The sequence below is a fragment of the Oncorhynchus kisutch genome, unplaced genomic scaffold (genome assembly GCF_002021735.2).
Source record: "Oncorhynchus kisutch isolate 150728-3 unplaced genomic scaffold, Okis_V2 Okis06b-Okis10b_hom, whole genome shotgun sequence".
In the NCBI taxonomy this organism is placed as follows: Eukaryota; Metazoa; Chordata; class Actinopteri; order Salmoniformes; family Salmonidae; genus Oncorhynchus; species Oncorhynchus kisutch.
The window spans coordinates 5,664,963-5,682,788 of record NW_022261983.1 but is presented as its reverse complement, the minus strand read 5'-3'; the positions used below and the strand labels follow the sequence as shown (position 1 = coordinate 5,682,788).

The 17,826-nt window shown below is 46.3% G+C and overlaps 1 protein-coding gene across 1 annotated transcript in view; it reads right to left on the bottom strand.

Moving 5' to 3' along the window:
• Positions 1-17,826, bottom strand: part of dnaaf5 (dynein axonemal assembly factor 5) — a 66,367-nt gene that overhangs the window by 16,602 nt on the left and 31,939 nt on the right. The window contains exons 7-9 of the mRNA XM_031814170.1: positions 17,370-17,513; positions 15,077-15,245; positions 8,954-9,101 (exon numbers count right to left, since the gene is read on the bottom strand). Coding sequence (XP_031670030.1) covers positions 8,954-9,101; positions 15,077-15,245; positions 17,370-17,513 — 461 coding nt within the window. The remainder of the gene's footprint in view (positions 1-8,953; positions 9,102-15,076; positions 15,246-17,369; positions 17,514-17,826) is intronic.

Below are 17,826 nucleotides of genomic sequence, written 5' to 3'. Positions count from 1 at the left end.
AGTCCCCACACAACAAAGTACTTCTCCAATGATTCACTAAGAAATACCCAAGAAAATCTGCTCTCTAGTACCGGGCCATTCAACTCTGACCCTACGAGGTCCAGAGCCTGCTGGTTCTCTGTTCTACCTGATCATGAATTACACTCACCCAGGTCTAAATCTGTCCCTGGATAGAGGGGAACAATGAAAACACAGTGGAACTGGCATCCAGGTCTAAATCTGTCCCTGGTTAGAGGGGAACAATGAAAACACAGTGGAACTGGCATCCAGGTCTAAATCTGTCCCTGGTTAGAGGGGAACAATGAAAACACAGTGGAACTGGCATCCAGGTCTAAATCTGTCCCTGGTTAGAGGTGAACAATGAAAACACAGTGGAACTGGCATCCAGGTCTAAATCTGTCCCTGGTTAGAGGGGAACAATGAAAACACAGTGGAACTGGCATCCAGGTCTAAATCTGTCCCTGGTTAGAGGGGAACAATGAAAACACAGTGGAACTGGCATCCAGGTCTAAATCGGTCCCTGGTTAGAGGGGAACAATGAAAACACAGTGGAACTGGCATCCAGGTCTAAATCTGTCCCTGGTTAGAGGGGAACAATGAAAACACAGTGGAACTGGCATCCAGGTCTAAATCTGTCCCTGGTTAGAGGTGAACAATGAAAACACAGTGGAACTGGCATCCAGGTCTAAATCTGTCCCTGGTTAGAGGTGAACAATGAAAACACAGTGGAACTGGCATCCAGGTCTAAATCTGTCCCTGGTTAGAGGGGAACAATGAAAACACAGTGGAACTGGCATCCAGGTCTAAATCTGTCCCTGGTTAGAGGGGAACAATGAAAACACACAGTGGAACTGGCATCCAGGCCCAGAGATGAGTTTGAAGGCTCTAGTAGAGTGACACTCTAGTTCCCACATTCCCAAGAAATTCTCTAATGGTTCTCTAAGGAAAAATACATTATTTTCTTCAGAAAATAAAGAAATGGTCTAGTCCCCAGTCTATTATCGAATAATTCACTATGAAATTCCTAAAAACTTTGCATAAAATTCTAAGAATACCTAATAGAATCTAACGATATGGTGATGAATGATGCAGTCAGTGTACAAATAGGCAACATCATCAGAGTCAGGATGAGCAGACTGGGAAGTAGCCTCCTTGTCCAATGACGTGTCGCGATGTGAAAACACTTGATGAGAATACACACAGTAATATAGAGCTACCAGGCAGCTACTGGAGATTACTGAACGCTACACAGTGACAAACCACTGACACACAGCTGTATCTACGGCCATGTTTCCTACAGCCAGCCGGTCTGTGGATACTAAGACTAGAGGTGCAGAAAGAGAGGGAACGGGATGAAGAGAAGGGGACCATCTGGATGTCCTTTGTGTCTCCTCTTCTCTCACTCACTCTCTACTCTCCTGCCAATGCAATCATACTGACAGTCACTACCTCTGCCTGCCTGCCTGCGCCCACACACACATACACACACACACAGTTAATTTATGAGTCCGGCACCCCATTTCTCCCCAACACTGACATGTGGTATTTGTAAGTGCAAAATCTGGCAGCAGTCTCTATAATCCCTATATACACCCCCATTATACTTCTGTTCTCAGTGACTACATGTTGGAGCGGGCTGTACCATCTATTCTCCAGTAGGGGGAGCCTATCTCCCACTAATGCAGCCAGTCAGCGGCCTTCATGTGTTCTATTCTCCCTGCTCTCTATCTGTCCTATATGGAAGTGGATGGAAAGGATGCCATGAAGAGTAATGGATCTTTCCACATCGCATTGACCAATCCCATCAAGTGTGCATGGCGCTCGCAGGCATGCACACAATAAGATATGATTGTCAGTTTGGTAGCCAACACACATTTACACAGTCTGACTCAAGACAAGTGCTACTCCCAGCAAGTAACGCACATGTAAAGGACGTCACGCTGCTTATCGAGGGCCGCTTCCTCCTGATTCGGCTCATACCGAGGCCCGAACACAGGACCTCTGCTTCTTTGCAAGCACACATGACCACCCTCCTGAAGTGTCTTACCAATCACGGCACGTGAATAGCTAGCTATTTGGCAGCGCAAGTGGGGACACTTCTGGCTGAGGAGGCAGTTTTACACATCCCCATGTGCCACACACACACACACACACACACACACACACACAGAATGCTAGCCTGTCGGGTCTCTACACTGCCTAGCTCTATGCTGTAAATCTCAGACAGCAATTAGAGACCTTCCTTGCCAACAACACACACCTCTTTCTGAAGAAGAACTTTGATTGTATCTGTCATTTTCACAGTGTGGGGTGTATTCTTTCTCCCATAGCACATTCCTTTCTACTTGTATTTCATCTTAACCTTTTAATAGCAGCCCACCTCTCTACTTCTGTTCTACCTTAACCTTCAATAGCAGCCCACAGATCCACATGAAACAAAGCCATTATGTGTCAGTGGAACTAAGGCATATGTTTGAGGATACTCTCTCTCTTCCCTTTTCCTTTCTCTTTGTTCTGCTGCCGACATGTTATTATGTCATTTTGTTACAGGAACAAAGAGTGTATTATAGAGAGATACTGTGCATCATTATCATTGTCGCCTTGATGAGATGGAAGTTTGTGTCTGTGTGGGTGTGCTGCACTACAAACATTCTACATGGGAGAGACTGTGTGCGGGAAGGTATTACTTTTAAAAAAAAGGCAGGTTGTAACCACGTATAACAAATGGATTTGCATTAGTATATGCATTAAAAGTCCCAATGTAAAGATACAGCTCACTTTTCTACTTTTCTAGTTATTACATCAAACTCATCAGAATTCCAAAGAACGCCAAAGTCATTTTTGGAAAAGGTTTTTCCGAGTGTGATGTAATATGGAGGACCCGGCAAGGCAGCCCATTCACTATAATGTAACCTCCACAGAAATAACTTCAAATGTACAACTTCAAATTGTTTGCACTGATGACTACTGGTTTCAATTGAATTTTAAGCCAGTTTACAAGCAAATACTTTATGAATTTGTTACAAATCAGCCTGCTAAAGTTAGCCCTACTAGCCTGCTAAAGTTAGCCCTACTAGCCTGCTAAAGTTAGCCCTACTAGCCTGCTAAAGTTAGCCCTATTAGCCTGCTACAGTTAGCCCTACTAGCCTGCTAAAGTTAGCCCTACTAGCCTGCTAAAGTTAGCCCTACTAGCCTGCTAAAGTTAGCCCTACTAGCCTGCTAAAGTTAGCCCTACTAGCCTGCTAAAGTTAGCCCAACTAGCCTGCTAAAGTTAGCCCTACTAGCCTGCTAAAGTTAGCCCTACTAGCCTGCTAACGTTACATTATCATTGAATGAGTCAACCAGTTACTATCAACACCTAGCTTACAGCTACATTAAAGTCAATGACAGTCAATGACCAGTTATCAAATAATGTTAGCTAGCTATATGCAGTTATCTTAGCCAGCAAGCAAGCTAGCCAGCCAGCTAACGTTAGCTATTTAGCCAATTAGCTATTAGCCTACCCAACCACCACGGTTATGGTCGGTAAGCTAGAGCCTAACTATTGGAGGCCAGCTAGAACACAACCAAAACATAAACTCAAATTAAAATCAAAGAGAGAGAAGACTTCCAGATTGATGGCTGGGGCCCATCCGATGGTAACACTTTTAAAAGCGTGCAGGCTGAGTTAGCTACCAAAGCAAGGGGGAGTCGGGCGCATCGCTGGGCCGAAGGAGAGTCAGAGCAATTCAAAATACATAGATTCCAGGTGTCTGTTAGCTAGCACAGTAGCACTAAGCCAACGTAGAAGTAGTTACAAAACTCCCGTAGGCTACTTCCCGGGGAACATGCCGAAAAGTTGATAAAACAAAATGGAGAACAGACGAGGTACTACACAATTAGAGCAAGCAGGTATGATTTTCCCTTTCGTTATGAGCTCACCGGCAAGAAGCCTGCCATGTTAATGGGTTCCCACTAGATAACACTGCCACAAAGTCAGTGAAGAGCACGACTGCACGTGCCTCATGTCAGTGAAGAGCATGACTGCATGGGACACGTGCCCCATGTCAGTGAAGAGCATTGCTGAATGGGACACGTGCCCCATGTCAGTGAAGAGCATTGCTGCATGGGACACGTGCCCCATGTCAGTGAAGAGCATTGCTGCATGGGGCACGTGCCCCATGTCAGAGAAGAGCATTGCTGCATTGGGACACGTGCCCCATGTCAGTGAAGAGCATTGCTGCATGGGACACGTGCCCCATGTCAGTGAAGAGCATTGCTGCATGGGGCACGTGCCCCATGTCAGAGAAGAGCATTGCTGCATTGGGCACGTACCCCATGTCAGAGAAGAGCATTGCTGCATGGGACACGTGCCCCATGTCAGTGAAGAGCATTGCTGCATTGGGCACGTACCCCATGTCAGAGAAGAGCATTGCTGCATTGGGCACGTACCCCATGTCAGAGAAGAGCATTGCTGCATGGGACACGTGCCCCATGTCAGTGAAGAGCATTGCTGCATGGGACACGTGCCCCATGTCAGTGAAGAGCATTGCTGCATGGGACACGTGCCCCATGTCAGTGAAGAGCATTGCTGCATGAGACACGTGCCCCATGTCAGTGAAGAGCATTGCTGCATGGGACACGTGCCCCATGTCAGTGAAGAGCATTGCTGCATGGGACACGTGCCCCATGTCAGTGAAGAGCATTGCTGCATGGGACACGTGCCCCATGTCAGTGAAGAGCATTGCTGCATGGGACACGTGCCCCATGTCAGTAAGAGCATTGCTGCATGGGACACGTGCCCCATGTCAGTGAAGAGCATTGCTGCATGGGACACGTGCCCCATGTCAGAGAAGAGCATTGCTGCATTGGGCACGTGCCCCATGTCAGTGAAGAGCATTGCTGCATGGGACACGTGCCCCATGTCAGAGAAGAGCATTGCTGCATGGGACACGTGCCCCATGTCAGTGAAGAGCATTGCTGCATGGGACACGTGCCCCATGTCAGTGAAGAGCATTGCTGCATGGGACACGTGCCCCATGTCAGTGAAGAGCATTGCTGCATGGGACACGTGCCCCATGTCAGTGAAGAGCATTGCTGCATGGGACACGTGCCCCATGTCAGTGAAGAGCATTGCTGCATGGGACACGTGCCCCATGTCAGTAAGAGCATTGCTGCATGGGACACGTGCCCCATGTCAGTGAAGAGCATTGCTGCATGGGACACGTGCCCCATGTCAGTAAGAGCATTGCTGCATGGGACACGTGCCCCATGTCAGTGAAGAGCATTGCTGCATGGGACACGTGCCCCATGTCAGAGAAGAGCATTGCTGCATTGGGCACGTGCCCCATGTCAGTGAAGAGCATTGCTGCATGGGACACGTGCCCCATGTCAGAGAAGAGCATTGCTGCATGGGACACGTGCCCCATGTCAGTGAAGAGCATTGCTGCATGGGACACGTGCCCCATGTCAGTGAAGAGCATTGCTGCATGGGACACGTGCCCCATGTCAGTGAAGAGCATTGCTGCATGGGACACGTGCCCCATGTCAGTGAAGAGCATTGCTGCATGGGACACGTGCCCCATGTCAGTGAAGAGCATTGCTGCATGGGACACGTGCCCCATGTCAGTGAAGAGCATTGCTGCATGGGACACGTGCCCCATGTCAGTGAAGAGCATTGCTGCATGGGACACGTGCCCCATGTCAGTGAAGAGCATTGCTGCATGGGACACGTGCCCCATGTCAGTGAAGAGCATTGCTGCATGGGACACGTGCCCCATGTCAGAGAAGAGCAGGCTACATGGGACACGTGCCCCATGTCAGAGAAGAGCAGGCTGCATGGGACACGTGCCCCATGTCAGAGAAGAGCATTGCTGCATGGGACACCTGCTGACATGCAGCCTGCTCTTCACTGACTTTGTGGCAGTGGGTAGCATGGCTAGTGGCTAACGTTAGTGGCTAGTGGCTAACCGAGCTGGAATATAAACTCTGTAGCACAGAGTAGATCCTCCAAATGCCGTTGAAAAATAGTGCATTGTGGGTAGATGAGAAGATCTCCAGAATTAAGTTTACTATGTTTGTACTTATAGGTAACCAGATCGTGACTACAACTAACTTACTAAGTCTTTGACCACACATCACATTGGTGAGTAAAAACTCATGCTTCCAACCCTATATGTCAATATGAATTCTTCATAGAATAAACTTCCAGAAGACCGGGTGCCCTTAGATGACAGTTGCTATACTGTATAATCACTCACTACTAATCTTCCTATGATGACTTAACTACCAAGGTGCCCTGGGTTAAAGGCACAAGTCAACACTAAACAGCATAGGTGGCCTGTGAGAGGAAGAGAGAGTTGGGGGAGGACAGAGGCTCTACTTGTTACCTTTATGGGCTGGATGTAGCCTATCACTCACCTCTGGAGCTTGGAGTTCACAATGCTAATGTCTTAATGTCTGACTTCTAGCCTGGGTGTCAGTCTGCTTCTACCAACTCCTTTGGCCAGCTTGACTAAAAGGGTTCCACACCATAATAACTACCCAGATTGACCTCGACATGACCCTAGACATTATGTACACATCCACGGTGACACGCGCTGCACCCCGGGCAGTCACGGTCGACCCTTGGGGACCACTCTGACGAGTTACCCCACTGAGTGACGGGGACATCTGTTGCTCCGACCACAGGAGCCACAGCACAGACCACAAGGCCCCGGCTTAACTTAATGCATTCCCCAAGATTAGAGAGGCGCTAGAGGGGAAGAGAGACGGAAATGGCTTGGAGGGGCGGAGATAACAGAGATATTCAGGGACCCCATGAGGAGTCTTTCATGTTATTGTCTGCTAATATCCTGGTCTGGATTTGACTGAATGTAATGTGGAATGCGTGGGTGACAGGTAGCCTCCCCACAGGTGATTTAGTTGCATGTGTCTGTTTACAATGTGGCTCATGATGTGTAAATCAAATCCTCTTCAGGGCAATACAAGTTTAATTCTGTAATTCATTCTTCCAATCAATCAGTTAGTCTCAACGCTCCATCCCTCTTAACAGTATTGAAAGATCACTCTGGGGTGGTGATGAGGCCTGGCGTTACTAACTCACTGAGGACGGATAGATCAAACCAAAATACACCCCTCCCCCCATCAGAGGCATATTGCTAGGTATGTTTCATGTTGGTAGGTCCCAGATGTAACAAGATGCCTGTGGTGGTAGATTCCATCCAGATTAGTGAGACGGGGAGGACAATTTAGGCCAAGTAAAGCTAATTTCAACACATTTGGGCTATGGCTTCTATGAATTCTAACTTCAGCCTTGTAATGAGAAATATAAACAGTCAAAAGTAGGGGTAGGGGGGGGGGGCATGTCCCCTCCATTACTAGTGGAAATTACACCCATGGTTTTTCCTATTATGACCAATCTCCTATAGTAGCCATAGACTCTATATAGCCCAAGCCTCATAGAGAATAAACAGACCCACTGCAGTCTGCAGAGCCTGAGATGGGACAGCTACCATAGACTTGCTGTACATAATACATCATTGACAACTACGTCTGTTGACGAGGGTCCCGTGTCGTTGGGCTGCTAATTCTACAGTTAATGAGGGGAAGTTGGAAAAACATGAGCTGTGCTAAATCTGCTAATAACGTCTGGGGAGAAACACATCACGTTCAGGGCAGTTTGGAGAAATGAAAACAAACGTGACAGGTTTAGGTCAGCCTGCGCTAACGAGCCTGTGGAAAGTCAACCTGGGCTATACCGGTCCAGCCTGGCTTTAACTGTGTGTATCTAAGACCATTACTGAACTTTCACCTCTCCTTTACCCATATTGTGGCATGTCGGGAAACCAGAGGTACTTCCTGTTTTCACTCTGCGACTTAGCTGTAGGTGTAGGAGCTAGGTGTTTATCATGCATTTATGTCTGTGTGGTGGACACAGGTTTGTGTGTGTATGTGCATGCATGTGTGTGTGTGTGTGTACAGTATGGGAATTTACGTGCATGCGCGTGTCCTTGCGTCAGTTTGTGTTGGCAGCCTGTGTGTGTGTGTGTGAGTCTGTGTGTGTGTGTGTGTGTGTGTGTGTGGGTGGGAGTCTGTGTGTGTGTGTGTGTGTGGGAGTCTGTGTGTGTGTGTGTGGGAGTATGTGTGTGTGTGGGAGTCTGTGTGTGTGTGGGAGTCTGTATGTGTGTGGGAGTCTGTATGTGTGTGTGTGTATGTGTGTGTGTGTGTGTGTGGGAGTCTGTATGTATGTGTGTGGGAGTCTGTATGTATGTGTGTGGGAGTCTGTATGTGTGTGTGTGTGTGTGTGTGCGTGTGTGGGAGTCTATGTGTGTGTGTGTGTGGGAGTCTGTATGTGTGTGTACGTGTGTGGGAGTCTGTATGTGTGTGCGTGTGTGGGAGTCTGTATGTGTGTGCGTGTGTGGGAGTCTGTATGTGTGTGCGTGTGTGGGAGAGTCTGTATGTGTGTGTGTGGGAGTTTGTATGTGTGTGTGTGTGTGTGGGAGTCTGTATGTATGTGTGTGTGTGTGTGTGTGTGTGTGTGTGTGTGTGTGGGGGAGTCTGTATGTATGTGTGTGGGAGTCTGTGTGTGTGTGTGTGTGGGAGTCTGTATGTGTGTGTGCGTGTGTGGGAGTCTGTATGTGTGTGTGCGTGTGTGGGAGTCTGTATGTGTGTGGGAGTCTGTATGTGTGTGTGTGTGTGGGAGTCTGTATGTGTGTGGGAGTCTGTATGTGTGTGCGTGTGTGGGAGTCTGTATGTGTGTGTGTGTGTGTGTGGGAGTCTGTGTATCAGCCGGTCCCAAATCACTCCCTATCCCTCCTTTTGGACCCCCCCCCCCCCCTATGTTAGCATGCCTGGAGAGGTATTTAAGCAGTGTTGCTTCAACCTTACAGATGTGTAAACTTTGAAGGGTTAGGGCCAATGGGGAGGGATTCAGATGGGACCAGCTGGTTGTGTGTGTGTATTCAGAACTCACCCCTGGGAGTCCAGTGTGTGCGTAGCGTCCAGCAGCAGTTTGGACAGCATGGTGAAGATGTGTAGTCTCATCTCAGGGTCTCTCTCTGGGTCCAGACAGTTCTGCAGAAGGGGCATTAGCAAGGGCAGGAACTCTCCAATGACTGGGCCTGAACACACATGCAACACACACAGAAGAACAGAAGTCCTATTATTAGTACTGACCACTACTCAGTCAGACAGGGAAAGTTCCAAGGACTGACCAGACTGTGACACACAGCAACAAGGAAATGAGACATGAGTTAAAGGAGCTTTTGTGTGTAAATTGCTTGAGTGTGTGTGTGTGTGTGTGTTGCGGTAAGTCGTGTTACCAGGCTGGGTCAGTCACTGGATGGGAAATTCACAGTGAAAGTATTCCCAGCTCACACACACACACTAACCAAGTGTCTGTCTGACTATGTGTGTGTGTGTGTGTGTGTATGACACACTGTAGAGACAAGACAGAGGATATCCTGTGATGATGAGGTCAGCAGAACAGACTTCCCCCAAGAAGCAGATAGAGGGAGAGAGAGAACAAGGCAATGGAGGGTAAGGAGAGAGAGAGACAGAGAGAGACAAAGAGAGAGAGAACAAGGCAATGGAGGGTAAGGAGAGAGAGAGACAGAGAGAGACAAAGAGAGAGAGAGAGACGTTTTCCAGTAATAATGAAAATACAGAAAAGATCATTAACATTTTGGCTCCATCTAAATTCAAGTCCAAATTCGAGTCTGCAATTTAAAGCACTTCAAACCCAAGAGCTGAGCCCAGAAACGAGCCCTCTCAGTCAGCTGGTGTTGGACCTCACCAACCAAGCTGACACCAGCACTGCTTCAAAAGAAAGAATTCCAATAAGCAAAATCATGAACCAATCAAAAGACTCATTCTTACAACATTGGAAAAACTAAACAAAATCCCAAAGCCGACTGAATTGCTATCTGACCCTAAACAGAGAATATGAATTGGCTGATTATCTCTACTCTGTCAGAGATACGAAGCAGAGACAGATCCTTACCAAGTACAGGCTGAGTGACCACCGATTGGCAATATGCATTTTCCTGCCTGAGGGACACTGAATAATAACACCTGCATAGTAAGCAGTAACTTACTTATTATTACTATTATTGTTATTACTATAATTATTAATGTTTATCATTCCAAATATGGGTGGTAATGGTAGTGATAACAGTTTAGTGATGGCAGTAGTAGTCGTAGTAATGATGATTGTAGTTGTAGTACTGATATAAAGAAGAAGAGTTAGTTAGTTATAGTTTCATTTTCCATAATTTGATTTTTATATTTATTGCATTTCTACTATTGACTGTTACCATTTTATTGGTATTATTTTTGTATTTAATTTTGTATTATTATTTACTACCATTTTATATTATTATTTGCTATCATTTATAATTTTGACAATGTTTTTCATGCCAATAAAGCAGCTTGAATTTGAGAGAGAGAGGAAGAGAGGAAGAGAGAGGGAGAGAGGAAGAGAGGAAGAGAGAGGGAGAGGGAGAGAGGAAGAGAGAGGGAGAGAGAGGGAGAGGGAGAGAGGAAGAGAGGAAGAGAGAGGGAGAGGGAGAGAACACAAAATGGAAAGATGTCACGCAGCAGGAATGTGCGAATCAAAACGGTGCCACAAACAGGGTGAAGGTGTCAGACCAGAGCAGACATCTCAAGGCCTCTTCACACTAACTCACTGCTGAAATGAGAGGGTCAGCTAGGCTGGATTCCTCTAAAATGATCCCTAGTACACAGCCAGTTGACCACAGTGTCCTGCCCTGCTCACCTGGCAGTGTGTGGTGTGGTGTAGTCACACAGACACAGAGGGGATTTATTTTTACAGGGCCAGAGGGTGCCAGACCAGAGACAGTGAAGGAACACACACACACTCACACACGTGCATGCAGAGACACACAGAAAAACGCAGGGACATTTACGGACAAACACATACACGAACGCAGGGATCCACACACACACGTACGGAAAAGAGGAGAAATGCCAGTGTGAAGAGGAAATGGGAGGACAAAGTTTGTCTGACAAACAGCAGTCAGAATGTGAGACCAGACTATGACTAAGAGAATGGGATATTCTCAGATCTCAAACATCCACTAATAGATGCTATAATCTATAGCATGTCTTTCCATTGGCTCCCAGGTCCATATTCCCAGAATGCTTTGGCATAGTGGCCAGAAAGGTGAAAAGTTAACCCCGGAATGGCGAGGGGCTTTGTAGGGAGTATTTTAAAAATAACCACACAAAGACTGAGGGGGGGGGGGGGGGGGGGGGTCTGACCGTAAGCTTAGAATGGACTGGTCAGTTATGACTGGAGGCTTAGGGGACTAGAGGACATACTACAGCTGTTCATTGCTGTTCTCATACAATCAGAGCAGAAACCTCAAATACCTGTTCAGTACATCCTGTTACTATCATCTGATAAATACCTGTTCAGTACATCCTGTTACTATCATCTGATAAATACCTGTTCAGTACATCCTGTTACTATCATCTGATAAATACCTGTTCAGTACATCCTGTTACTATCATCTGATAAATACCTGTTCAGTACATCCTGTTACTATCATCTGATAAATACCTGTTCAGTACATCCTGTTACTATCATCTGATAAATACCTGTTCAGTACATCCTGTTACTATCATCTGATAAATACCTGTTCAGTACATCCTGTTACTATCATCTGATAAATACCTGTTCAGTACATCCTGTTACTATCATCTGATAAATACCTGTTCAGTACATCCTGTTACTATCATCTGATAAATACCTGTTCAGTACATCCTGTTACTATCATCTGATAAATACCTGTTCAGTACATCCTGTTACTATCATCTGATAAATACCTGTTCAGTACATCTTGTTACTATCATCTGATAAATACCTGTTCAGTACATCCTGTTACTATCATCTGATAAATACCTGTTCAGTACATCCTGTTACTATCATCTGATAAATACCTGTTCAGTACATCCTGTTACTATCATCTGATAAATACCTGTTCAGTACATCCTGTTACTATCATCTGATAAATACCTGTTCAGTACATCCTGTTACTATCATCTGATAAATACCTGTTCAGTACATCCTGTTACTATCATCTGATAAATACCTGTTCAGTACATCCTGTTACTATCATCTGATAAATACCTGTTCAGTACATCCTGTTACTATCATCTGATAAATACCTGTTCAGTACATCCTGTTACTATCATCTGATAAATACCTGTTCAGTACATCCTGTTACTATCATCTGATAAATACCTGTTCAGTACATCTTGTTACTATCATCTGATAAATACCTGTTCAGTACATCCTGTTACTATCATCTGATAAATACCTGTTCAGTACATCCTGTTACTATCATCTGATAAATACCTGTTCAATACATCCTGTTACTATCATCTGATAAATACCTGTTCAGTACATCCTGTTACTATCATCTGATAAATACCTGTTCAGTACATCCTGTTACTATCATCTGATAAATATCTGTGTAAATCTATTGGTCCTGATTAAGCATGAATAACAGTACAACTATAAAACTAAAGAACAAAAATAACTTCTCTATTATTAGAATTATACAGACAAACCTAAAAGGGTTCCGTTTTGGGTTCCATGTAGAAACAATTCCATAGAGGGTTCTACATGGAGACAACCAAAGAACCCTTTTTTCTAAGAGTGTATAGGTCTGGAGTGCAAGTGTGTGTGGTGTGTGAGAGAGAGAGAGATGGAGACAGAGAGAGACACAGACAGAGACAGAGACAGAGAGAGACACAGACAGAGAGAGAGACAGAGACAGAGAGAGAGATCCGGGATGAAAGAACGGGTGTTGGAGATGCTAATGTCAGAGGATTATGGGGGATAGGGGTAAAGTAATGCGTAAAGTGAGGTTCAGAGCCCTGTAACCCTCCCTAACCTGGACTGAGACAGAGTGTGGGGGGGGGGGGGGGGATTTACCCTAGTCACTAAGCTAACTTGGCTCTAATGACAAGCTTTCTGTGTGTAGCTGGATAATGGCAGGTTATGTTGCTGACTTGCCAGATGCCTCAAACTGAATTATTCTGCTGCTATCATTCACTACATACTTCAGTCAGACTGCCACCATTCAAGTGGTTTGTAGTGACATCAAAGTGCGGGGTGTTGTACAAAACCAAGTCATCAGCGATTGGATCATCTCTAACCATCAGAGTATCAAAGCCAATGACACATTTTTAAAAGTGCCGCTTTACACATTTTTTTCTGGCTCTGGCCCAAACCATCGGTTTCTGGGACCAATCAGACCGTAGAGGAGGTACTCAGATACAGACTCATTGCGAAGAAGAAACTAACATCCATGGGTGTGATGTTTTGCCGGTGCAAGGAGTTTGGGTAGCCAGGCAAGTGGCTTTCTGTCTGTTTGAGTGTTTCTAAAGGGGACTTGAGTCAAAGGTCTTTGACTTGTCTCAGAGTCATACAGGTCTTAAGGGTAGATGACAGCGTAGAAATAAAGTGAATAGAACGGACATACCAACATTTGTTTCCATTCCTGTTAGTGAGTATTTCTCCTTTGCCAAGATAATCCAGCCTCCTGACAGGTGCAGCAACATCACACAGCCATTGTAGAGGAGTGGGACAACATTCCACAGGCCACAATCAACAGCCTGATCAACTCTATGTGAAGGAGATGTGTCACACTGCATGAGGCAAATGGTGGTCCCACCAGATACTGACTGGTTTTCTGATTCACGACCCTTCTTTTTGTTTTGTTGGTATATGTGACCAACAGATGTATATCTGTATTCCCAGTCATGTGAAATCCATAGATTAGGGCCTAATGAATGTATTTCAATTGACTGATTTCCTGATATGAACTGTAACTCAGTAAAACCTTTGAAATGATCGCATGCTGTGTTTATATTTTTGTTCAGTGTAAATCTATGATGGTGGCTGTTTGGCTGGTATGGAATGAAGGGTTGCCTTCAATGACAATATCCACTCTATAACTGGTATTGGAGTGGTGGGGAAACAACATGGAGGTAATAGCTTGACTATAGTCTCACCTGACTGGCCAGCGATGACATGTAGCAAATATTGTATACTATATTGACAATATAGTCAAGTGACCCGCACTAACAGTAGAAATACATGTCCTCAAATATGGAAGTCAGGGTGGAGGCGGCGAGATCAGGTGGAACCATTCTAGCCAATGAGAGGGCAGATATGCATGTGAACAACAGGCCATAGAGATAGATGACTCATCTTTGTATCTGTGCCATTATAGAGTCTGTGACCGCAAGGGCAGCACCATTGAAGCCATTTCCATTTTAAAGTAGTCAATTTTCTTATTCTTCATTGGCTGATTGCGCCAAAATCATAGGAATCCCCACCCAATTGTCTACTTTAAAATGGTGGAAGCCCTCAATGGCAATATCCAAACTAAAACGGGTTATATCCATGATGAGTCCTCTCCCTATGACAACAGGAACAACTCCAATATAAAGTAGTTTTTTTCCAAGTTGGGTAAATGCAACGTGTGTCCACTTATATCAGTAAATTCGGAACAACCTAACCGTTCCGAAACTTCAGTTGATCGAATAAGCCTCACTTAGCAAATGAGCAATTCCATTTTTTATTGACCAAATTCAACATTCTCCCATTGACCAAAAATTCCTCCCTTAGGCTTATTTTCGTGGACAGATTTTGGGCGGAGTAAAACCTCTTGCTTCGCCTCTTCCACTCTGCCTTTGGTCTCACATGATTCTGACAATAATGTGGTTTTAGTCTCACCTGATTGGCCAGATATGACTCTTTGGACAGTAATGGGTTGGTTACAGATTGGTCTTCTGATTGGACAGAATTGACCTGTATTCTCACCTGATTGGCCAGCGATGTGGCTATAGTCTCATATGACTGGCCAGAGATGACCTATAGCAGAGCTCTCCAACCCTGTTCCTGTAGGTTCTCTCCAACCCTAATCTAACATACCTGATTTGAATTAATATCTATCTGATCAGTTGAATCAGGTTAGTTACAAGTGGAGTTGGATTTAAAACCTACAGGAGGGTAGGCTCTCCAGGAACACGCTTGGAGAAGCCTGACCTATAGTCTCACCTGATTGGGTGGCGATGACCTGGAGCTGCAGTCTCTGGGGGGAGTAGCTGGTCCAGGTCTTCTGAGAGGCTGAGAGCCACTGGAGCAGCTGATCCATGTGCTGCCTGTAGAGGTCAGCTACTGTAGCCAGACCCTGGACCTTACACAGAGACACTACGCTCTGCTCTGCCTGAGAGAAGAGAGAGAGAGAGAGGAGAGAGAGAGAGAGATGGAGAGAGCGAGATGGAGAGAGCGAGATGGAGAGAGAGGGAGATGGAGAGAGAAACAGGAAGGTGAGAGAAAGTGATCAACACATTCCATTCAAATGTTAATGGCTGTGTTGCAAGTTTAGATTACATCCGGAAACAGAAGCATGAACAGTAACTTTACCATGAAAATAATAACTTTCCAAAAACGCTGTAAACAATGTGCTTCACATGCTCAATGTCTTATACATCAAACCACTGGGATGCAAACACTAACACATGTACCCATACAGAAAACAAACAGGAACATCCCATAGTCACAATAAACATCAACGGAGAGGAAATGAGCAGAGTGAGAGAAAGGAGCGTGAGCATAGTGTTGTCTCTTCAGGACTGAGGAAGTGACCTCGAGGGGCACGTTATGGTCCCCTTGAGGGGAGGCGGGGATGGACACTGTCTGATTGACTGTCCTCTTGAGTCAATAGTGTTAACCCCCTGCGAAGGGAGCAAACAACCCCCCCCCCACAAACCCTGACTGGAAGATCATTTTCTGGGAAAACTGGCGTTGCCATTCCCCCTGGGAGGTGGAACAACGTCCAGGAATGTCCCAGGCCATGCTCTCCCTCCCTCCTTCTCTACATGTCCCAGGCCATGCTCTCCCTCCCTCCTTCTCTACATGTCCCAGGCCATGCTCTCCCTCCCTCCTTCTCTACATGTCCCAGGCCATGCTCTCCCTCCCTCCTTCTCTACATGTCCCAGGCCATGCTCTCCCTCCCTCCTTCTCTACATGTCCCTGTCCCTATTCTCCCTCCCTCCTTCTCTACATGTCCCTGTCCCTATTCTCCCTCCCTCCTTCTCTACATGTCCCTGTCCCTATTCTCCCTCCCTCCTTCTCTACATGTCCCTGTCCCTATTCTCCCTCCCTCCTTCTCTACATGTCCCTGTCCCTATTCTCCCTCCCTCCTTCCCCCCTTCTCTACATGTCCCTGTCCCTATTCTCCCTCCCTCCTTCCCCCCTTCTCTACATGTCCCTGCCCCTATTCTCCCTCCCTCCTTCCCCCCTTCTCTACATGTCCCAGGCCATGCTCTCCCTCCCTCCCCCCTTCTCTACATGTCCCTGTCCCTATTCTCCCTCCCTCCTTCCCCCCTTCTCTACATGTCCCAGGCCATGCTCTCCCTCCCTCCCTCCTTCTCTACATGTCCCTGTCCCTATTCTTCCTCCCAGTTCCAAACAGGACACTGTTTCTGCAGACAGACATACAGACAGTCAGACATAGAAGGCCACTGAGTGGTCAGTCATTCATCCGCTGGCCAGAGTGCAACTCCACTTCCCGCTCCTCTCCTCGTAGACGTGCTATTAGCACACAGTCCAAACAGACAGACTAAACTAAGACGTAACACAGGGCTTTTACAGTCTGTTCTGTTTCCTCTGCCTCTTCGTTGTTAACTCTTATTCTGGGTCCAGTTACCCGGACGATGAGTGTCCTTCGCGGCAGGATGGCGCTCGCATGGCATGTAATGGCAGTAGGCGTGAGGAAAGATGGCGCTGGGGCTGATTCTCTCGCTCTCTCAAAACCGCCTCCTTTCACCCTCGGCAACAGTTTAAACTAGTTCCACTCCAAAAGGTGCAATTTCTGACTAAATGGGTAATTACGGTAGACTGTCGAGTTCCACTGTGCCCACTTTGAACCAGGACTAACACTTACATTCTTCAAATAGCTTCTCTGGCCCGCTATACAAAACATACTCACAGCTGTAATAAACAAGGAGGAGGGGGATGGAAAGAGAGTGTTAAACATTCTAGATCACCACATGTCAGAGCAGAGAAGGAGAAGAGTAGTTACACAGGAGAGGTGGATGGTTAGAAACGTTGAGCCCACAGGGGAGGGGAGGCCTGCCTGGAAGACAGAGAGGATAATGGGATTGCTCGTTGGAGCCACTGGGTGAGGATGTGTGTGTGTGTGTGTGTGTGTGTGTGTCTTACCTGGGCAGTGAGCTAGGGTTTGATGTATGGATGTGTAGACATACATGTGTGTGTCCATGCAAGCATGCTGGTGGGTTTGTGTGTGTGTGTGTCCATGTACTGTATGTATGTGAGCACATCTTACCTTGTCAGTGAGCTGTGGCTCAGTGGAGAGGCTCTGGACAGTAACCAGCACCTGTAACAGCTGTAGACTGACCGAGCAACAGTCCTTCTCACACACAGACAACAGAACATCCACACAGGACAGCAACTGGTCCAGATACACCGCCTGGGAGAGGGACAGAGAGACAATTCTAATTCAGCCCTTTATTGGGTAAATATCATACATTACACAAACACATTTAAATATCAGCCCTCACACATTTACACCTGGAAAAGGAGAGACCGGGAGAGAGATGGGTACAGAGAGAGGGATAGGTACAGAGAGAGACATAGGTACAGAGAAAGAGAGTAAGAGAGAGAGATAGGTACAGAGAGGTACAGAGAGGTACAGAGAGAGAGAGATATAGGTACAGAGAGAGAGGTACAGAGAGAGAGAGAGATATAGGTACAGAGAGAGAGAGATAGGTACAGAGAGAGAG